Here is a 22,889-nt window from a genome sequence, read left to right as displayed (position 1 = left end):
TCCCATGTGACCACATCAAGGGACTCTGCTTATGCTGAGGATTATTAAGCCTGTTGGACAGGTTGTAACAGCTGGCTTCCCCACAGGGCCTTGCAATATCATGACAGCAGTTTTCTGCACAATGTTTTCTGATGATTTCTAATGGTTTTCTGCATGAAGCAGCCTATTCCTCTGGACCCTTGTTTCCTAACAGCAGGAACTATGGTTTCTGTTGAGCTAAATTCCACCCAGTTCCCTACCAGAAGAGCTGCTGCAATGTTTTCACATCTGATGCTGAGAAAAAGCCCTCCCTGAGTCTCCTCATGAGGAGCTGCTTGGGCTCCACCAGAGCCAGGCTGTGCTCTCTGGAGGGCGTTTCTCCTCTTCTTTGAGCTTTTCTCTTTGTTTCTGTTTCTGTAGCCAGCCACAGAGCTCTCTGTGTGTACAGATGACAGATGTGTTTACATTGCCTTATAGGTGGGACAGTTGTAGAATTACACTTTGCCAGATAAATGTGAAATGCTGGAGTATGCTTTCAAATGTTTACTGCCAACAAGATTCCTTTTAAAAGCTGTTCCAATGTACAGGATACCATTTTTCATGGCAAAGTCTTAAGTATAAATTGTACTGTTCAAAGTAAGGTGCTTAAAATGAGAAAACAGGATACACTGGAAGTCAAATTCACTGTATCAGGAAAAGAGGGAAACTCTGTTCTTTCCCTTATTACTGATTTTTTTTTCTCTATTTCAGAGCTTGAACCAGTTCAATTTCCCCAACTGACAGTTTTGCTCTGTTTGATGTAGATTTGGTAAGGATTTTGCACATAAGCTTTGAAGAAGGTCTTCTTAAATGGGTAAGTATTGTGCCTGTAGCATGACACTTGTCACCTTTTTATTCATCGTAAGAAGTGAGCAACAATTTTCAAAAGGTGCACAACAGATTATAAGGACAGCCTTGACAAGGCCAGAGGAAAAAATGATACTTGTTTAATGCTCTGGGGGTTTTGGAAGACTGTAAAGGACAAACTGTCATGAAGCCAGCTTAATATAACTGTTTCCTTTATTCTCTAAGGATTCACAAGGGACTTCACAACTAGCATGAAGGAAATAAAATCTGTTGTGCTAGAAAAAGACCTTGTTGCCTGCAATTTTAAAAATGACACAAAGTTTCCTTACAGGAAATGTTACATTCCTACAAATTCCCATATTTATTTGTAGACAAGAATTACCATTCACATAGCAGAAAAACTAGATGAAACCAGAGACAGGATAGACTTAGAGCCACTATTAAGTTATTGGCAAACAGATCTAAATGAGAGCAATAAACACAAATACACACAAATTTTACTTAAATGTAGAGAAATCTTTATTGTCTCATTTTAAGTACCAGACTAATTTAGTAACAGGAATTCTGGAAAATAAATTACTACAGGAATGCAAGTGAGGAGCTTGTAGAATCTATTTCAGGTAAAGTTTATCTTGTCTTCTGTTGTTACACTATCCGACCAAGATACACTGACCTGGGATATTTTTTCTTTAGATCAGGCCACTGAACAATGAAATAATCTGAAAAGTAGTAAAGAATCTTCCCAGACAAGGATAAAGTTTCCACACGGCAGATGCTCTCTACATACACAATAATTGTTCTCTTTATTCGTAGAAGGCCAAGAAGAAAAGCAGATAAACAGACAGGAACACATGTTCCTGGTCCATTGCACAATATCTAAAAGAGATGAAACACATTACAAAAGTAAGTAATGAGTTTTTTCATACAGCAAAGAATTAAGTGTATATTTATTTAGCATTACATCTACACAAAAAATATATTTCAAAAAATATATTTAAAAAACCCAGAAAAGGCAGGTGAATATAAAAAAATAGGAGGGGCAAACAAAACACATTACTTCGAAGTACCAAATAATACCATATTCCAAATACCATATTTTTTTACATGTTATGAAGGAGGAAAAGACCTCTGAGATGGCACAGTTATTTCTATGAAGGAAAAGTTTACAATTCCTTGATTCATGGGTCTATAACCAAAACAACTTCCACTCTCACTCACAGCTTTGTGTTGTATCAGTCATTAAATCTGTGCACATAATAAAGCCAAAGAAGTTTAATTAGGATTAAACCTGGGATCCAGTTATAAACCTCTTGAACCTTGGCTTAAGTCAGCCAAACACTTAAGAGTTCATCAAAAATGTGCTGATGAATTAGGACCTTCACAAGAATCTATTAGCTGATATGTGTGACTAGATTTTATTTTTTATTTTTAATAAACATTGGGAGACAGTTAAAAGCATACAGAAGGAAGGAGTTGTGGTAAAAACATGTCATGTCCTTCGAGCAGAGATCTCAAATTCACTTATAAATGTTAACAATAAAAGAAAGTACTCTTTTAAATTTAGACATTCAACTGAAAAACAGATTGCTTAAAAGTAAAATGTTTAAACCAGGGTATATTAGGCACTCCACTTGGTATCCAAATTGATTTCAGGCAAGAAATTTCTTACTAAACTTAAATAATACCATGTAATCAGCACTTTTCTGCACAGCTGGGTTACATGGAAATAAAGAGTTCTTTTATAAAATCATGGCCCTATACCCCATAAACTCACGGGGTTTTTTGTTCCAAGTTCACCAGCTTGTGAAAGGTATTACACTGGTGGGGGGAAAAAGTCTGAATTTCTGCTTCAAGGCTGTAAAAATTAGTTCAGAACATTTCCTTTCTGCTTCATGGCAAGATCCCACTGATAATCTGGTTAGCAGCACCTTGCCTCAGCAAAAAGCAGCAACAGATTTGGAGTTCCAAATTCTCTCAACTATTCTCTGACTTTATTATAGCCCCAGAAATACAGCTTGGGGATGTGATTCTTCTGACCAGAATCAACAGACTGTAATACTGTTTCTAAAAATGTTCTGATTTTATTGTTGATCTCAATTGAACTATTTATTAATGCAAGACTTTGCTGATGTTTTCTCAGAGTCTCTTACACGTAACGTGCTGTATGCAGTTGTAATCTGGAAATTTTAGGGTATCAACAGCCACAGCTACTTGAATTTGAAACTTGCAACTATGTACTTACTTTGTATTATTTTTGTATTATATAGGTCAGAAGCTGAACACATCATCTTTACATCCTAGAGTTTTGAAATCAGAGAAGAATAATGTGGTTTCAAACCTCCTGCTGAACCTGATTAAAGCACATCCACACTGGGACCTTATATCCTACTCTACAATCTACTGAAAATGCAGATCTGTTTTTTGTACATTTGGCTTGGTGAGTAAGGACACAAACCAACCACACATGCTGCCTTTTTGCATTTCAAAGAAACTTTTCCATATCTGTAAACTAAATAATGCATTTTGCCATATTTCCTGGAAAGTTTGATTAATTTGCATGAATGTTGGCTGTGATGCTGGTACATGGCTACTGACATGTAACTTAAGGCATGTTTAGGTATCTCTATTTGTAATAACACTTGATTCTGTAGTGTAAATGTAGGTAGGCATAGGAAACAATTTGTTCTCCTGTGTCTGCAGGCAAAACCCACAGCATCCCTGCAGAAGCTGGACTGTTTCAGATAAGTGCATATGAAGCACCTAAAGCCCTCAAAAATTATTTACTAGTTATTATTTTTGTGAGTTGAATATACAGTCTAACTACTGATTTCCTATTCAAAATTCAGTTTTAAGGGAACAGACCAAAATGTGCACCACTGCTGAACAGAAACTCCACTTTCCCCTTCCTTAGCAGAGCTACCTGGAGTACACATATTGTTCTATCTTCACTGCTCCCTGGCCCTTTCTCCATTCTATTGCCATCCTCTCCCCTGCCCTTTCCTCAGCCATCCTTTTCCACCAGTTAGTCTGTACTCTACCCAATCCTCTGAGATGTCTCCCACCCATCCTCTCTTTCCTTTTTTTTTGTGATCACTGGTGTTCATCTCTCTTTGCATCCCTGTTCTCAGGCACCCTTCCAGCTGTCTTCCTTCTTGAATAGCTCTGCACTCTTTTAGCCTCCATCTACAATGAAAGCTCAAACATTGGTCCCTTACTTTCCACAGTGTGACACAAAATACACCAATACACAATATATAGTTGAGGATATGACTTAGGTCAGGTAGCCATCCTAACATTCTACTGGGCCCAGAAGTTGAGAACTGTAGAACTGGTTTTAGAAAAAGCTGAATTTTTATAATCATTGTCTTTATCAAGCCATAGACTTCATCCTACTTCTCCCCTTTATTAAGTCTGGCCAGCAGCTCCAGCCCTTTTGGTATTTTGGTATTCTTGTGTCTAGATGCACACATAGAGGTAAATGCCACAGTGAATTCCAAACTAAGTGTACTCACAAAAGATGTAATGAAATAAGAATAAATTTGTGAATCTCTGTGTAGCTCTGAAGGCCACAGTGAGCTCTCTTATTACTTTGCTGAAGTACAAGACAGAAAGACAGCTATCAAAAATAAAATAGTAATAAAATACCTGTCCTTTATTCTGGTTTTGATATGATGTATTCAGTTTTTATTTTCTACTGACTGTTTATAATTTGTAAGCTGCCTCTCAGATGCCCTTTGATACACAGAAAAGTACTTGCATGCAGGAAAAAGGATCAGAAAAATTATGGACTTGGCATCTTTAAAAAAAACATGGTCTGATCATAACTCATGTCCTCTGCTCTTTCCCTTTCCACACATATGAGTTCAAAGAGGGCAAAGCAGATGTGGCTCTATAGGATTTCTGTGTGCAAAATGCTCATATAATACTCTGGTAATAGATGTTCCTATCCCAAAATGCTTGGATTTAGGAACTGGCCATGAAAAAGATTGTTATAAACCTGCTGAAACCCACAAGCAGATCCCTATCTGAACTGGTGGCTGTGTTCTGTAAGTCAGAACTAAAAAGTAACCTTCAGTTAACCTTCAGTACGTGTCTACAGGCATGTCCTGCTTAGAACTGGTGTAGTTGCAATTGCAGTGGCAATTCCTCTCCAAAAATCTGGTCTGACCAGTCCTATTTACTCTCTCTCACACTGCCAGCAGGAAGGGAGACCAGTGGTCCTTCTGCTTGGAGTCCAACATCATAAACTCTTCAAGTGTCATCATACACTCTTCAAGTGTTTGATGTACAGGGGAAACTTCAGAGAAAACAAATATGCACGCAATAAAGAGGAACCATTGCAGAAGGTGTAAGGTAGAAATGTTGCTGTTCAGCTCCTGCCGTACACAAACTGGGAAGGATGATGGAAAGGAACTCAATCACCTACAGCCGTCCTCAAAGATGAGAGGGTGAGCAGTCCTACTAGTGAATTTCAAAGCACTATTCAAAAGTAAATTTTGGAGAATGATTGATATCTTACACCTTGAAAAGAGCAAGGCTTTTGCTTTTCCCCACCAGCAGAATGCCAGTATCTCCCATGGCAATCACCAGTATGCTCTGGGGAAGAGGCAGGCATCTATTGGACAAGGGACCAGGCCCTCTACAAGGTCAAGCGTCTATTTACAAACAGCATTTGCAAATGCTGTTTCCCTCAGAAATCTCTTTCCCTTTATCTGTTTCCTTCAGAATCTATTTACTTTAGCTACGAGGCTGCCTGTAGAATATTTGTGTTGCATGAGATATGTCTCTGAAAATCTCTGGGTTCAGCCTTCCCTAATGAGGCAGCAGAAAGGGGGAAAAAGAGGGCCAAAGACAATTTTTGTGTCACTTTTTGACCTCTTGAGCTGCAATTGTCCAAGGACTTTCCTGGTCACTGGGCATTCCTACTTTGTTGCCAAGAAGCTGTAAGGGATTGTTCCAGAAGCCAGTGCTACAGGTCTCTCCACACCATTCATATGCACTTCTGATGCAAGGAAATGCCCACCTCTCTGTTAAATTGGCTCACTGGCTGCCTGGGCTCACAGCTAGGTCTATAAACTAAGTCCTACATACTAAAATTCACTGCCAATTCAATCTAACCAAATTCTAAACAGTAAAAGAAACAAATCAAGCTGTATATTAATGGAGGTTTAAAAGTAAAGGATCAGAATACAACATTTACCTTCAGCAACTCTGTAAATCTAATTTCCTATTAACCACTTTTATATAAAAATTGAATAGTTCTTGCCTTTGTGCTTCAGATATTTTCCACAGCTGTTGAAAGAAAATAAGCTAAGCCAGCAGTCTGGGAACACCAGGAACACTGGCACATGGCATCACTGCTGATAAAAGCTACTTTAGAGTTGGTGAATGCAGCACTGTAGCAGAGTGACATTTACCAGGGAAAACACTGAAAGCAGAACTTGCAGCTTCACTGGGATTAAATGTCACTGGCCAAAGCAAAAATGAGTAAAGAAGTAAACTTGTAGTTTCTCTCATAAGTACATAAACATACAATTGCTGCATATCTTTTAAAGAAAAAGTGTTTACTTTTGTTCCCAAAGTACAACAATCAAAAGGAGGACAATGTAGTCCCCCTCAATTTAGCAGAAAGTGGAAAACTAATTTGCAATTTGCTTTGCATAGGGAACTGGTACACCTGCTGCTCTCCTGAATGACTCTGCAGAGATTGGCCTTTTGTCACCTGGTCAAGAGCAGAAAAGCTGCCCTGCTGGCTGGGGCTGATGGTGGTGTGGGGATGTGCATGTGTGAGCTGAAGGCTGTGCTGCTTACCAGGCATGGAGCCACCTCCTGGCGCACCTGTAGGACCCTGCCTGGGCCTCCTTTGTTCTGGTAATGCTCCCTCTCCTCAGTGCTCAGCACCTGGGGTCAGACTAAGGGAACAGGAGCTGGTGGTGATAGGCAACCAAAAGGGGCAAAGGCAAGTGGAGTGATACAAAATGGACCAAAGCTGGGTTAACTGAATGATCCAAATCTATGCAAGTGCTACCTTTTAACTGCTATGCAATACCTACTTTTTAACAATGTAGGAAAAACCTATTAGATATTCCTATGTTAGAGCAATAATGAATTCTTTTGTTCGTGTGGTTTTTGTTTTGATGGGGGGAGGTGGTTGTTTTTGTGGCACAAGAAGAGAGAATCTGCAATGAATTAATTTGTATTCTGCTATGTAAATTACAGCATTTCATGAACTCATCAGCTCTTGCTTGGTTTCAATATTATACTACTATTTCAAAAACTTCACACTCAAATACTTAAGCATGTTGAGAGGGAGCGCTTATGGAAACTTTTGCTCTTTAGTATGTCTGAAAATTCAAGTCTTGAAGGTTGAGAAAAATTAGCTTAGAATTGTTAATACTTTTTACAGTTTAAAAAAGGCAGGAACCTTATTATTGTTATTGATGGGGAGAAAGAAGAATTTCAGGTTCTGTTTGCACAATAGAAAGGTCATTAAACTACCTACTAGTTTATTCTTTTTGAAGAGTGAAGATGAGTGAAGATCTTATCCAGTTCACTTTCCTCCACCACCTGCATACAAAACCAGGTAAAACTTCACACCCTATTTTCTGTTTGAACTTACCTACAAAATGCAAGGCAGGACAAAAAAAAAGCTAAAACTAGCTGGGTAGTCTGATGCAAATCAGGTAATTAAGGTAGAACTGAATTATACCTAGGTACACTTTTATCTTCTGCTGTTTAAATCACTTGAATCATCAGGGGTGCAAGAAGGTGGTTCTAGTGTCCTACAGGAACAGCTTGTGTTTGGGCTGTAGCACTGCCATGGAAACCTTCCTTGTTCCCCTCTGGATCTCACTGGTACAGTAGCTGTTGTTATTATCATACAACACAGCAGTAAGTGAGGTGCTCTTCAAAACAAGTGGAGACATGTGTGGTCCTACAGGCAGATTACCTAACCAGGATAAATAAGATTAGTGAGAGAAGTGGAAGAGCAAGGACTCTAAATTAGTACACTACACAACTGGGCTCCTCTTTGTTTCTGACTGTTACTTTCATCATAGAATGAAATAGATTGGGAAGCATCACCTTTTATGCAGCTCTCACTTTCTAAAGGTTTGGGGAGAGACAGAAAAAATCCTACCTAGTGGATTTTTCTATGGGGGAAAGGGAGAGCTTCTGCAAACCTACTAGGAACTGGATGTAAGGTTTTAATTGTAATAGCGTTAGGCATTATCACTTCTGCCTTCTAGGCCTGCCCAGGCTACCAACCCACTGTCCTCAGGGGCAAGAGACAAGGGAAGAGGCCCAGCTGGTGTGATTTGCATCAGTCTCTGAATACAAAGCAGTGAGGGAAGCTCCCAGCCCCTGGATTTCAGCAGAGCTTAGCTATGCATGTGGCTATTTGACACTGTAAAGACTTAAAACAGCTCAGGCCTGCTTGTGGGTATGCCCAAGGGCTTTACTGATGAAAAGAGAAGATATGATTGGGGTTATTAAGAGTGTCAGAATTTAGGCAACAGCTTAGTGAGGAAGGTTCATTTGGATGCCTAAAGAAACATGCAGGCTTTAATTTTTTCTAAGGAGTCTAACCTTAGGCACCACACCTAACTGCCCCTGTATGCCAGGTGACAGGTCTGTCATCGGGATTAAAAGGTCTTTGGAGTGGTAGTTTCCATCAGCAAACTTCCCAGCCTAGTTGCCAAATGTAAAATGAGAAGCATAGAATGATCAATTAAAAATAATAATAAATGACAGCTGTGAGACTGGTACTAAGGCTCAAGTCTGTGAAATTGTTAGTGTTGGTTATTAAAACATTACATCAACACCCAGGCTGTCAGTGGGACCAACAAAACAACCATTGAGTCCTTTGAGAAACTGTGGGAGATGGGTTGGTTAAAAAAGAACAAGATTACCAAAGCAGATACTATGTGGAGAATAAACTAACTTCCTACCTACATTACTATGGAGTGGGTATGTGGTTTATTGCTGCTGACAAATTAGTAGGAAGTAGAGGAAATTTGACTTAATGTAGATGAAAAAGTTGGTCATAAAAGAATTCAGTAAAAAACTTGTACCAAGTAAATTAAATGGTAGTTACTGAACTACATCTTTAGCTACAACACTAGGAACTCTGGCTTTCAGCAATGTCACCCTGGCTGAATCTGAACCTGATCACAGTCTCTTGGTCACCATGAGAAATACCATCCAACCTTTTAGAGCCTCTTTACAAATAATTTTTATATCTCCTCATATAGAAAGTACTGCTTGTTCTAGTAGCCTGCTCCTACTCAAAATGAGAAATTAAATCCAAGGACTTTCAAATATACTCATATATGTTACTACTAGTGGTCTAAGTTGAGCCTTTAATTGCAAATCTCAGTGTGTCTTTCATTAATCAGACATTTGTTTAACTTCAACTTAAAAGCAGTGTTTTAGGTTAACTAAACATGATATTTAAATGTTCATAAAACATCTCTTGGGCTACTGCCTAATCACTGAAGTTGGTATATTAAGAATGTGCATCAAATACCTGCCTGAAATATCTTCACAGTGTAAGACCTAGAGGTGTTGGCACTCTGTCTCTGCATACCAGTGGTTAGATTTAGCACGACTGTTATGCTTTATAACATACATGGAAGTGTGACCAGGGTGTGCATTAGGTTCATAATGACCCTGATACCTGATGAGTTAAGACTTTTAAGTCTGAAACTGCCTCCTTAAATCTAAGCTAAGATCTCAGTTCATCTTTACTGCTGCTCCTGTCCTCCCTGTGAAAAGCAGTGTCTATAGGCAGTTAATTAGCAGTCACAGAAAGGGCAGAGCTACAACAAAGCTTTGAACCAGCTGACTGGAATAGCTCCAGATGTTTATCTGTGCTCAGCACAGGGTAATTCTGCACTGGGGCTGCAGGGAAGCTGTACACAAGGTAGGAGGGGTGAATAAGACTCATTTTCATCAACACTGACAAGTTAAACAAATTTTGATGCCTTCATTTTGTTTTCTTTTTGGATGAAAAAAATTGTATTGCTGAAGTTCTTAATCCAGTGTTCTCACTCTTGCTTATTTTAACTGTTTTGATCAGAGAAGAACATTAGTAGATCAGACATACTGTCTGGTCCAAAGAATTATAAACACTGTGGAAAGATGCAGTGTACAAAAGAATGCAGCAGATAGTTCTAATATTGCATTATACAAAGATCACTTGTTATAAAATGAATGAAGAAAAAAATGCCACCACCCAGATTTTGTAGCTTTCCACAAAGTTCCAATTAGAACCATGATATAAGGGACAATAACTTACTATTTGTCACAGTAATTTGTGAGAGTGTTATGAACTTAAGGCATTTTGGGCAGAGCACAAAGAATGGAAAATCTCAGCTAAATGAAATAATGATCTCCTTTCATTTAGCTTACTGTGCAAACACTTCTGTAACCAGAAGCTGCCTCAGTCAGTTTAACCAGTCAGGGGGTCAGGCATGTGTGATGGGATGGCAAGTCATAAAAGAAGAGGTGATTGCTAGAAGCATGATCAGCTGTGCAGGTTTCAGGCTCCTAAAAGAAGTCTCATTCTCATTCTCTGACAGCAGAACATGTACTTGCTGCGCAAACTTACTACAGACTTCCCACAGGAAGGAGGCCCTAATGTGGGAGCACTGCCTTGTTAGCCTGATTTAACCCAGGTTTTCCCAAATAGCAGTCATCTGAAAATATCTGCTTATTTGAGGCTCTGTAGAGCCCTGAGGCAGTGGGAACTGTTCAGAAGAGTCCCCGGAAAAGGAAAAAAAGTCTGGTCCTAAGGGTCCAGGATGTGCAATCTTCTAATGAATGGAGCTTTATGTAGCATTTCTGCACAACTGTAGGTGAAATTTAATTATATTAAAGGATAGCAAATCACTGACCCAATTACATAACCCATCTATGGCTGAAAACAAGGACTGGATACAATATTTTGCAGCTTCTGCTGTATGGTAGGGGCACACTCTTAATTTTCAGTTTGGATTTCAGGTATGCCAGAATGAGCAGGGTAATCAGGATCCAGACAAAAGGCTAGATCACCTGAAAACTTGCAAGCTTGGCAAACTGGCCCAAAGACAATGGTTCTGTAACCAGCAAGAGAACTGAAGACCAGTTTCCTTTGAACTTGCATCTACTGACTGACTTCAAGCATATTAAAGGAAAGATGTAACTTTAGTTTAGTCCTTCTTGTATATCAAATGATCTATGTAGGATGCAGTAATTTTCTTTATCCTTGGAAAAAATCTCTATGCAGCTTGTTTAATTTTCTATAAATAAGAAGGATTTGCATCCTTTTCTAGATAATAGATCTTATTCTAGTTTTATGTTTCTTTTTAGCCTTTCTCTCAAATGAAGACAACAGAAGTCTCTCTTCTCTGACCAGCTGCCTGTTTTCATGGTAGGAATTTGCAATCTCTGAGGCTGCATGCTAAATCTGGCTGCAGCTGATGAATGGTTTTAAAAGCTTTTCTGGGGGAAGGTGGGTGTAAGCAGTGTGTGCTGGCACAAGCCTTTCCTTCCCTGGAATTTTAGGCCTTTCTATAGGAAGCCTATCTAAGGCAGATAGATGTTATAAAAACTGCTCACCATACATTCACCTGCAAAACACACTGGTATTTACATTTCTGTAATTCTTGGCTATAGAAACACAAGCCAATCATCACTTCTGACATCTTAATTGTTACTTGGCTTAATATCTCTAAAGGGACTTAAGCTGCAGAGTGCAGATGTTCATAACTCAGAAATGGCCCTCCTGAAGATGATCTCAAGCTGAACAACTCAACTGACTTTCACATTTCTTAAACTCTCTGGAGGCCCATTTCAAGTGTGGGTAAAGTCCTGCAAGACAGCAAAGATGTCCTGGGAGTTGTTCAGTTCTTTCTGAACTTACTATCTTGATGAAGGGCTAGATGGAACTGATTGCTCAGGAAAACTGATGCAAGAAGCTTTGCCAGATCAGTGTGAGATACAAAAGGGACCCAGTGCATATCAAGTAAAGCACGTATCAAGTGCTCATCAAGTAACTCCAGTGCAGCTGGGTTTGCCGTTTCCCTTTTGCAGCTATTTGCACTCCACAGACAGGCTTAGGTTGGCATAACTACCATATCTGTTCCAAATCTTGCCTTTGTGCACCCAATGGTTTTGGGCTCCCTTTGCAGTACCTTTCTTGTCCTGCATTTCTTGACCACTGCAACACTTCTGTGTTTCTCTAGCTTTAGTCTGCCTACAGAAGACCTCAGTCATTGCTTCATATGTACACATATTTCTGACAAGCCTGAAAGCAAGTGTAAGGGTTTGGGGATCACTCATACACACAAATGACTTAGAAGCAAGGTTGTCTTTCCCTCCTGCAGTTAAACAAGACCAGTGTCTAGGCTGAAAATGTACAGCACCTATGAGCTCTCCTGTTTAAAAATATGAAGCTCTCAGCATGATGTAATACAGTGCTTGTTTCTAAACTCAGTTGTTGATTTCCATGCCAAAAGTTATAGATGAACCTGTGAGTGCCAGCATTTATCCCAGCCTAGTTCTATTTCTTTGCATTACTAAGCATTACATTTTGCTTAGTGAGTGAGTAGAGTGAGTTTCAATTCACTGCAAACATTTTTGTGGAAAGGCAATTAAATAGTACCAGTTGCCTCACATACCATACAGTCTTTTCACTGGCAATGTGAGGTATTTTAATCCCTGAAACAGTCTCCTTGGCTAAGTGTTTTAAAATCTTTGCAGCTCTCTGAGTTATTATATTTTAGAGAATTCTTTAACTAAGATACACGTACAAGTAGTAGTATGTAAGCAGCTTTCAAGTGGTACATGATGTGTCATAATGCCAGGGATGCTTCTGCCAGCTGCTATTTTCATTGATAGTAGCACCTGACAAAAAGTAAATGGGGTTTGCCTTCCCCTCCAGCTCTTTAACCATGGATAAAGACTCTTTGGGTCTCATTTTGAGACAGGGGTTACTTTAAACACTGCAGTGGGCATAAAGGCCTTGCTAAAACATATCCTTAATTTTACAAGCACAAGTGTTTTCCAAAACGTTAGTCTGATAGCTTATCACAGTTATCAGCTCCAACACCATTTCTAGTAACTCTGTGTGTAAATCTGTCACTTTAAATTCCTTTGGTAAACAGAAAACATAGAATTAGATTAGTAACTTCCTGCTTCCTTTATTAAGCTACACAGTAAGATTTTTCCAGTCAATTTCTTTTGCAATATGTAAAAAAATACATTAACTTAATACAGTGTTGTAGCAAAGTGATTACTAAATAGTTACTCACATTTTTCTGTCTGCTCATGTCAACAAACGTGACTATTACGATTGCCCCAATCAAAACCACTGTAGAAAGAATAGCATGCCACCTTCTCCCCTCTCTCAGTTTCATCTCCAGTTTTCAGAATAGGTTTGAAAAACAGCAACTGCAAAAACCCCTACTTCTGTTGCCTTGCACACTAAACTGTTTGAAAAGTCCAGCAAGTGAGAAGCTTTTGATCTGACAGGAACTGACCAGTGCTATTGAAGCAAATGAGATCACGTTACTCACAGCAGCCTCTCTAAACATTCAAAATACCACAAACTTTTAAAAGCCTCTTTAGAATTAGCCATGCAGTTCACAGAGGGATTTAAAAATAGTCTCCTTACAAATATGTGTGTGTATAGATGATACTACTAAATTATGAAAAATACTTTGTAACTGCACTAGTTTTTACATGTTTCATTTAAGCATTTTAAACCTCATAAAGTATTAATTTGAAATTCTGCTGAACTAATACTTTTTAAAAAATCCTCAAGTTTAGATTACTGACTCCTTAAGATGCCAACAACTCTAGCAAGAAGTCAGCTGACTTAAGTGTGTGGAATATTTTAAAATAAATGTAATTAGCATGAGAGTGCAGTTTTCGGAACAGCTTGAAAAAGCTACTGAAGTGCTGAGGAGTTGCTACTTCAGCAGTGATGCTTTTTGACATTAGATGAGATAATTAATGTCAGCCAAAGACTAAATAAATATGCATTGTAGCTCAGAAGTCCATGTAAGCACAAGAATTGAATCTGTATATATTTGTGCTGCTCTGAACCTGTCTGTGCCAGACTGGTCATACCATTTTAGAAGCAAGTCCAGCCAACAGGATAACCAGGCTTTCAGGCATAGTTTGTGCTGCTGCAATCCTGAAGAGATACTATCAGGAAGCAGCAATCTTGTTTTTGCTGGCTCTACCAGCATAACAAGGGAGTGACTTTGTGAAGGTACTTGCAAACTTTGCGAGGGAAAACTGGTATTTGCTATTCTAATTCACCAGCAGTGCAACCTGTTCTTGCTTTCTTGATGTATTGCTGCTATATTTAATTTAAAATTAAAAATAGTTTTCCTGTGAATTATAAACCTAAGCATACATATGAGATGCAGTCTGCATATGCCAAGTGCTTTTATAATGTGGATTAGCAAGTTCTCAATAAATTAAAATTTTCTTTACCTACCAAATCTGGTTTCCGTTTGTAGGTCAGAGGAAGAGAGTAAAGTATGGAGTACAGTGTTGTTAGCACAGAGGAGACCCAGGACTGTCTGACCTCCCGGCTCCTGGGAATGCGATCCAGGCTGAACTGGAAAAGAGCACGAGGAGTGGAGCTGTTACTTTCCTGACAATGTTGAGGCTCCTTATTGTTAAATCTGTCTGTGCCAGCCTTTCCCCCCTTTCCTTAGTCTGGTTTGGGAAGGTTTGTGTATAAAAAGTACACAGTGCAGCACAGAGACGCACCAGAACTGGTGGCTGTTGCTCGGTGCCGTCTCGAGTTCCCCGAGCCCCGGCAGCCGCAGCAGCGCCGGGCGAGGGCGGCACCTCGTGGGCACCGGCGGCGCTCGGAGCGCTCCGCAGCTGCCGGCCGCTCGTTCTCACTGCGGGAAACGCGCGGCTCTGCTCCGCTGCTGCCCGCCCAGAGCCAGCTAACGTGTACAAGCCAATATCGCCACCCTTTAAATGAGTACTCAGCGAGTATTTAAAAGATATGTGCAACACATATTCAAAATGCAAAATATCTGCGTAAAGAAACAGGAAAGAACATCTTATCCTTAAGTAAAAAGTAGGTAAAGAAGTAATTTTCTTTGTTCTTTCCCTAAAGGAAGATTATTCATGGTGTGTAAAAGGTATCAAATCAATCAAGCAAGGATGATTCCTTTTGTCTTGAAGGCCCAGGAGCAGGGAGCAGTTGTTAGGCTGCCTCCCTCCTGGCAGGTGCCCTTACCTCAGTGGAGAGGAGCTGCACCTAAGAATTATTGCTGTGGCAGAAGACACTCCTGATGCCAATGACATTTTGGCCTGTGTAAATGAAAGGCAAATGTAGTGGCTGCAGTGCAGTGTTCAGTGATGCTGACATGTGGATAGTGGTTGTTACCTCACTTCACATGGGGGTAAGAAACTCTAAACATTGAAAACTGCCCCGTTACTTCATGTGCACATTGCTAATTGTCATAGCTTAGTCCTGGCGATTTGTGCCCCTGAAAGAGGATGTTAACGAAACCTGTATGGTAACCACAAACTACAAATCTGTCTTGAATAGCAGTAACTGGGACTATTTTTGATATATTAAGTGGAAAGAATTAAAAAAACCCCAATATTTGTAAATGCAGAATGTTAATTTTCTTCTCTGAGATTATCCTGTTTCATTGTGATATCTTTCTTCAGTAGCTGTGATACTGGAAGGCATAAACAGATGTTACAAACTGATTTTTTAATGTTTTATTTGCAGGTGTTAAAACTCTGATTGCATTACTCTGACAACAGAATATGGAAAGATAAACATACCCCCTGCTCCCTATTCAACAGGTTTCTGGTTATCACTGCCTCTGTTTCTCAAAGCTTTGGCTGAGTTCAGATGATAAAAAGAAATGCTCTAAGTGGAGTTTAGACCCTTGCATAGTACTCAGCCCTGCAAGAAATATGGGTATGATAAAGCGGTTTTAGGCAGATCAGGGTCCAGTGGAACTATTCAGATGAACCTTCACTGTGAGAATGGTGTTAAAGAGCATTTGACAAAAAAACTGTAGGTGATTTTCATCATCATTAAATAACCCAAATAATTTCAGCAGAGCTTGGGAGGAACTCCAAACAGTATCAAAGCAGGAATTTACTTGGAGAGTTCAAGCAAAGATCAAGATGATTTTATCTATACTTTTCAAAAAATATGGTGGAAACTCTGTACATCAGTGTCTATGTCATGTTAGGACTTCAGTCCACACATCAAACAACTCCTAGGTATTAGAATTAGAAACCAGAACTGGGGGGTGTTGTTGTTTGTTTGTTTAGAAGCCACTGCCAGATGCTTCTGTAATCCCAGCCTCTCCTCTCATTAAGTGCTGTCAATGTTCCAAAGGTACATCCTGTATATTTTGCTGGAACACTGCATAGTATGTCTGACACCAGAAAAAGATTTCTCCCCATCTACTATGGTATCATATTGTTGCATCATTTTTTCTTTACATGTTTAGTGCACTCAGAATCTTTTTGCTAATTTGAAAACAAATCTTCCAAACTGGCAAATCTGTAATGTAATTTCAAAACCAGTGATGTTGTCCTTTACCTAGTTAATGTTGCTTTGCAAGGATGTAAGGAAAAGCTAGTGAAAAACTGCAACTGCTGTGAATTATTATAGTATTCTCAGCTGAATATTGCAAAGAAATTGAGTTTACATAATGCTTTTTCATTATGAGAAATAAGATTTCTTAGCATAGTACCTCTCATGAAATGGAAAAGAACATATGGTCAGAAGAGGTTTATGTAAAGGTTAGTTAATCTGGTTGCTCATCTCCTATACCATGGAGGGGGGGTATAGGAATTCATGTTCTTCACTAAGTTGTCTCTCTGCTGCTGGAGTATGTTGCCAGCAGCTGAAACAGGTTCTCTATGAGCATAGAAGGGTCCTGAGTGCCAGCTCTGGGGGCATCCACGTGGAATAGTTGTGGTTACAGGTGAGGAGTGATAGAGAACAAAGAGGCCAATGAATGCAGGACCAGAGACTTCTCATAAGGCCATTTTTTAGTTCTTTTTCTAAGACTCTTAGTGGATTGAGGTGCAGCATTTTTCTTCTTGTAAGCAAGATGCTCATTCTGGCTTTCTTTCCTTCTCCCTGAATAGCTTTTAAAACAGAGCTAGACCACAGATCAAAAAGAGAATTATTTGGAGGGTTGAGGAGGTGTGTATGTTTAATTTTCTCTTACATCACTGGTTTTCTGTTACATCATTATTTTAATTTGTCTTCCATCTGGTCCCTAGTTCTGGAAAAATCTACTTCCTTAACAGGATGAGGAAGGGAATGACCATGTGTTGAAGCATTCAGACTTCTCCCTTTCACTTATGCAAAGCTTCAAGAAGTTACTAAGACATAATTTTAAAATGTTTGATGATCTCCAGTGCCTCCAATTACAAAACACACCGTGTGTGTGTGTGTGTGTGTGTGTGTGTGTGTGTGTGTGTGTGAAAGCACACTCTGAAATTTAGCAAATATATGTAACAGGCATGTGATATTTACTTTCCAAAATTTATCTTTCATTTTCACTCTAAATACTTTTGCTTAGTAGAAAGAGAATGGCCAAAGAAAATGAGCATCTGTTATCCAGACATCAGCTCACATGCAGCCAAAAATGCTCCTCTGGCTTTCAGTGTTGAGGGAAAATATAACTACAGGATCTGTTAGTAGTTGGAGAGGTTATAAAAGAGAAGCTTAGCAAAAATAAGTGATCTATGAAAACCACATAACCTTTTAATGCTGAAAATATGTATCTTTAAGAAATCTAATAATTTAGGGTTGCACATTCTTCAGGTGTAAATGAAAATGACTGTGAATGGCTATTTACCCAACAAGATGCCTCTGAACAGGAAGCACCTCTGGTCACTTTATTAAACATTCCTCCTTGGTGCACAGTGCACATGAAAGTTGCAGTAAACAAACTTAAAAATACCATTCCTTAGTGAGCCTTAGCAGCAGTTGCCTAAATTGACAGGGTTTATTCTGAAAGTCATTGCTACTGAGTCTTTTGTCCCAACAGCACTGCTGAAAACAGTGGAAGTGCACCATATGGAATCAACACCATGCAAATAATTTATTTACTGTGTGTTGTACTATTTGCTCAAAAGGACCTAAATTTTTTGTAGCCAGAACATTCATTTCCATTGTACTTATTCCACTAAAACTTTCTACTAATTTCACTGGATGTCAGATCCCACTTTAAGTCAGCAGTTATGCTGCTGTCTGTTAATCATACAGCAAATGAGCTGAAAGCAAGCAAACATCTGAGAAAATAATAAACAAGATATTTTAATGATTTTTTTCATGAATTTTAGGAGTTCAGCATTTGCTCAGGTCATCAGCCAGAAAACTGACATTCAGAGGTCTTGCATCCCTTTTAAACATTTAATACTTTATTTTAAAAATGCAACCAAGACACAGTCTAGAAACATACAGAGCCAATACAACTGAAATTAAGGTTTTCTTAGATAAAATATTTTCATATATAATTTCTTTCAAAAAAATATTATGTGTCACTGAGGGAAATGCCAAACTAAAAAAAATCCCCTCTGCAATATTTTTGCCCCAATATTTTACAGCTACAAGTAACACTTCAGTGGCTAGCTGGTATAAATGTCCTTTCCAAGAATCATTTCCAAATTGCCTTCAATTAGAATGTCAAGATAATTTTTCTTACATGAGTATTTAACAAGTTACCTGGGACTCGGAGAAGGTTTCAGCCCTTTTTTGTTCAAAAGAACGAATTTTAGCTTCACTCATCTTATCTGAGTCTGCCAAAACATAATGTCTAGGAGAGTATGACTCTGACAAACAGCTGAGTAATCTCAGGATTTCTGTTGTGTGCCCACCTGCAAAACAAAGCAAACTGCAATTAGTGTGTGAAAAATGTCATAACTTTCCATTTCTTCAGCTGAATCAGTCACTTTTCATTTTGAAGCACATGAGTATTACTACTGCCAGTGAGAAAGTATTTTCTGAGAGTAAAGGATTCCATCAGAGGATGGCTGAGACTGTGTACATAACATGGAGGGAATTCAGCTCCCAGGGAAGTGGTATTGATGGATGTTTTCCAGTGAAATGGGATTGAACCAGGGTCACACAGGAGTCTGATGTTTGTGTTTAATGTCCTGTACACGGTGCAGAACAACCAGGCACAGAGTGACACTGCTCTGCACTCAAAGGCCACCCCACGGGCCATGGCCAAAACGCAGCTGGACAGGATCTGGCTCAGGGCTGCACCTTGGAGGCAGAACTGCCACTGACCCTGTCCTGTGCCCAGTGCTGTGACCTGCCAGGGCAGGGGTGTGCTAGCCCAGCTCATCACACTGAAACCAGCCAGGCAGCCACAGCAGTGACAGCCACAGCAGTGTCCCCCTGCAGCCACGGCAGTGACAGCCATAGCAGTGTCCCCCTGCAGCCACAGCAGTGTAGCTGCTGGCTGCTGACAGAACAAACAGTGCTGCTTCGGGCACTGCCCTTGAAGAGGCCTTCACAACCTTCTAACTGCAGGGTCACTCTGTCCCAGAGCTGAACTGGCACCAAACCAGAGAGCAGGGGAGGCTGTACATACTGGGCTTTTTGGCAGCTGGGTAAATTTTTGGTTTTTTTGTCATTTGAGTTCCCTGAAAAGCAGATAGAGGGATATTGTTAGAGTGGAAGGGGGGGGAGAAGGAAGACTGTGTGTGTAGGTGAAGTGGAGCAATCTCACCTTTTATCTGCTGGACTGCATCAGACCAACATGAAACCAGACCCACAAATACATCATGTGTTGACTGGATGTGGTGCTTTTCAGTCTGCTGGAAGTTGCAGACCAAAACCAGTAAACTGCACGTATTCCTGCTACCTCCTGGTGTTCAGGGTCACTAGGCTCCCAAGAGACCTTTGCTGCACAGGTTAAACACTCACAGCTGGTGAACAACTGACAACAAGGAGAGTTTGCAATAGCAGTGCAGCACTGCACTAGACTTTGCCACCTTTCCATACAATTTCATGTGGTATTTTTCAGATATGTTTGGAGATATTTTCTCCTGAGTGGTGTTTGTTAAGGTTTCACAAATTTTAATGCAATCAGCTGAGCACTCACAGAAGAGCAGGAGATTTCTACTTTAAAGCCTCAAAGAATAGGCTTGAACATTATGTGGATCTTAACTGACGTGTATTATTTCACCTGGTAAGCTTATGTACAGTGGAACTATTCTTTTATTACAGACGAACCAGATGCCAAAGGACTGAAGGAAAAAACACACATTTCCAGCCCTAGTGGATGTAAAGATGACCTGAAGAATTATAAACCTGCCAGTCAAACTGAGATGCAGTGAGATCTCAAGATTATTACTCAGTTGGTGTGCAAAAACCAAAGGGATACTGAAGTGCTGAAATCACAGCTGACCTGTATTTGTCAACTGCAAATTTTCAAATAAATTTTTGGAGGTAAATTAATTGCCCATCAACTTTGATAACAAGGAAACAAGGAGTAGCAGATGTGTATATCCCCTTTAGCGAGGGGTGACATTCTTGTCTCTGAGGGATCCACGTGTGACTCTTGTAAGCAGATCACAGATCACATTTGCAATCTACCGCGGTTTGGGTAGATTGCAAATGCCACGTGTGTGAGGGGCGAGCCAGGGCTCGGAGCGCCGTGCCCGGCACCGCCTCAGCAACCTGCAGTCAGGCCGAGCAGCTGCACGGCTCAGTCCTGCACCGGTGCCTTCACCGTGACCTCGGTGAAACGCGCAACAATGACTCAAATGGAGAACCAAAACATCCAAGGGCAGGCGGCAGCCCCGAGGACACCCGGCCCGCCCGGGGGCACCACAGGAACTGCCGAGGCGGGGCCCCAGCACCGGCTCCTGACACGCGTAACCGCGACTACAACTCCCGGCATGCACCACGGCACATGGCAGCGTTATGCTAGGCGCTCATCGCGCTGCATGCCGGGACTCGTAGTTCCAGGAATCTGGAGCGACGACTCTAGGATGCCGCTCGCTCCCGCTGGCGGCAACCGCCACTCACCAGAGCCGGCCACCACCAGGAGACTGAACGGAGGCGTCCGCCGACCGCGGCGCCTCCTATCCAGGAGCACCAGCGGGACAAGCAGTGAGGAGAGGAGGAGCAGGACCACGACGACGGGCAGCTCCTCCATGCCCGTCGGAGGCCGCCTCTCGCGGAAGCGGCAGTGGCACCTCCCCCGTACGGCGGCCGGCGCGGTTCAAACTTCCGCGCGCTCTGAGCGCGGTGGTGGCTCCGAGGTTGGCCGGGGCCGCGGGCGGACGGGCGGGCGGGGCTCGGCGGGCCCGGGGCGCGGTGATGCGGCGTGAGGGGCTCCCCGTGTGCCCGCCCGGTGCTCCCCGCGCCTCCGAGCACCCGCTGCGCCCCAGCCGGCGTTTCGGAGCTGTGAAATACCGCCGTAAGCACGGGGGGAATGACGGCCCGCAGGCCGAGCCTGTCGACTTTAGCACGGGCTGCAGGAGCCCAGAGAGCCCTGCCGGCTTTAGCGGGGGCTGCAGCGGGAGCCGAGAGGGGCCTGCCGGCTGTGCACGGGCCGCAGCGGGGGCCGGGGGCTGCTGCAGGGTCCGGGGGTTGCGGCGGGGGCCGGGCGCTCCGTGACGCGCACGGATGGATGGATGGATGGATGGATGGATGGATGGATGGATGGATTCCTGCGGGAGCATGACTGCTGTATGCACTGATACTGATCCAGGTATGTCTGCTTACATGCAGCTGTAATGTTACACAGCCTACAGTAATGCGTACAATAAAGAATATTAACGTTTCACTGCCTGTCGTGGTTCTAGTTTTCTTTCATGGTAATACTTCAGCTTTTCATTTCAGTAAGAAGCGTGGAGCAGCAGATCAGCGCTCTTTCTGCCTCCGTCAGCATCCAGCCTTTGTTGGGAGAAAGCGATGATTCAGCCCCTGGGCTAATCTCAGATGCGACGTGTGTTTGCTAGAAAGAGTAATATTCTGCAGGTTATGATTAGGAAAGAGTTTGTTCATCATTGTCCTTAAATAATCTGCCAGGGAGCAAGGCCCTCCTCTTGGCCAGTGAATCAGGAGCTGTGAACTCTGGAGCTTTATGGAGAGGTTTGATGCTACTGCTTTATGGGGTGAGTTGTCAAACACATGAAACGTGAGAGCTGTGCATTGTACCTCAAGTGAACAATCACAATAGATCAAACACATTGCAATTCTGCATCTCCCTGCCATGGTTTCTCTGGCTGGTTTTTTTTCCCTCTTACTCGTCCTGAAAGAATTGCACTTTTTGTGTCCCTACCAGCCTTGGAAGCTTAATGTTTCTTTCTCATTTTTAACTAAGGTGTTCCAGTTGTGGATTCCGATGGTTATTATATATCTTAAAAGATACAAGCTCCACCAGTCCTTTGCCACCTTAGGATCTGAAGTGAGTCGTTGTGATTCATGCTTCACAGCTCTACAGATTGTTTTTTTTCTTTATGTCACTGTGACATACAATTTTGCAGTTACTTTAAGCAGAGGGTATTAAAAACAGTATTATTATGGTGAGCTTGTCTTCCACCCAAATGAGTAACCTCACAAAAAGTATTTCACTGCCTAGTCATTATTGACATTTGGAAGCAACAAGGTTTTAATTAAAAGTTCTGTTGATGATGCATAAATTTCCAAAATTCATTTTGATTTCCACTTAATTAGCTACATAAAACTAATAAGTAGGGACAATAGAGGTGCAAGTCAATGACAGAACAAAGTACCACAATACCTTTTCACAACATAAACTACTAGGTTAAAACGAGACAGTAAGTTCTATAGACAATTCCAATACTAATTTTGTCTATGGTCATCTTTTCCCCACTTGTAGTCTCTTCAATGAAAATAAATATCATTGATGTAGAATTTATCCCAGTTGCCACAGGAGGTGTAGCTAGCAATTGTTTTATTTAAGGTGGGGTTTTTTCAAGATTTCTCAAGATCTTTGCTCTTATTTTTTCCTACCATAAATGTTGAAGAACTGCTTTTTATGAGGCATTTGATTCCAAGAAACAGTCCTGGAAACTCA

The 22,889-nt window shown here is 41.1% G+C and overlaps 1 protein-coding gene and 1 long non-coding RNA gene across 3 annotated transcripts; one reads left to right on the top strand and one right to left on the bottom strand.

The window, feature by feature from the left end:
• Nucleotides 1–1,320: 1,320 nt before the first annotated feature.
• On the bottom strand, nt 1,321–21,036 carry ALG14 (ALG14 UDP-N-acetylglucosaminyltransferase subunit). Its single transcript, XM_064719856.1, has 4 exons — nt 20,870–21,036; nt 18,554–18,705; nt 14,315–14,437; nt 1,321–1,701 (listed from the first exon to the last, which is right to left on the bottom strand). Exons 1-4 carry the CDS (start codon nt 20,997–20,999, stop codon nt 1,471–1,473), a joined length of 636 nt encoding a protein of 211 aa, XP_064575926.1. The 5' UTR covers nt 21,000–21,036; the 3' UTR covers nt 1,321–1,470.
• On the top strand, nt 6,508–20,196 carry LOC135451038 (uncharacterized). 2 transcript variants are annotated; one of them, XR_010441198.1, is made up of 4 exons: nt 6,508–6,696; nt 7,347–7,408; nt 11,176–11,236; nt 20,066–20,196. It is a non-coding gene; the product is annotated as an uncharacterized LOC135451038 (long non-coding RNA). The 2 variants fall into 2 exon arrangements; XR_010441199.1 differs by lacking the exon at nt 20,066–20,196 and adding an exon at nt 14,337–14,445.
• Nucleotides 21,037–22,889: the final 1,853 nt, after the last annotated feature.

Source organism: Zonotrichia leucophrys, chromosome 8, assembly GCF_028769735.1.
Source record: "Zonotrichia leucophrys gambelii isolate GWCS_2022_RI chromosome 8, RI_Zleu_2.0, whole genome shotgun sequence".
Lineage (NCBI taxonomy): Eukaryota > Metazoa > Chordata > Aves > Passeriformes > Passerellidae > Zonotrichia > Zonotrichia leucophrys.
The sequence above is the reverse complement of the archived record's forward strand: the minus strand, read 5'-3'. Positions and strand labels throughout refer to the sequence as shown.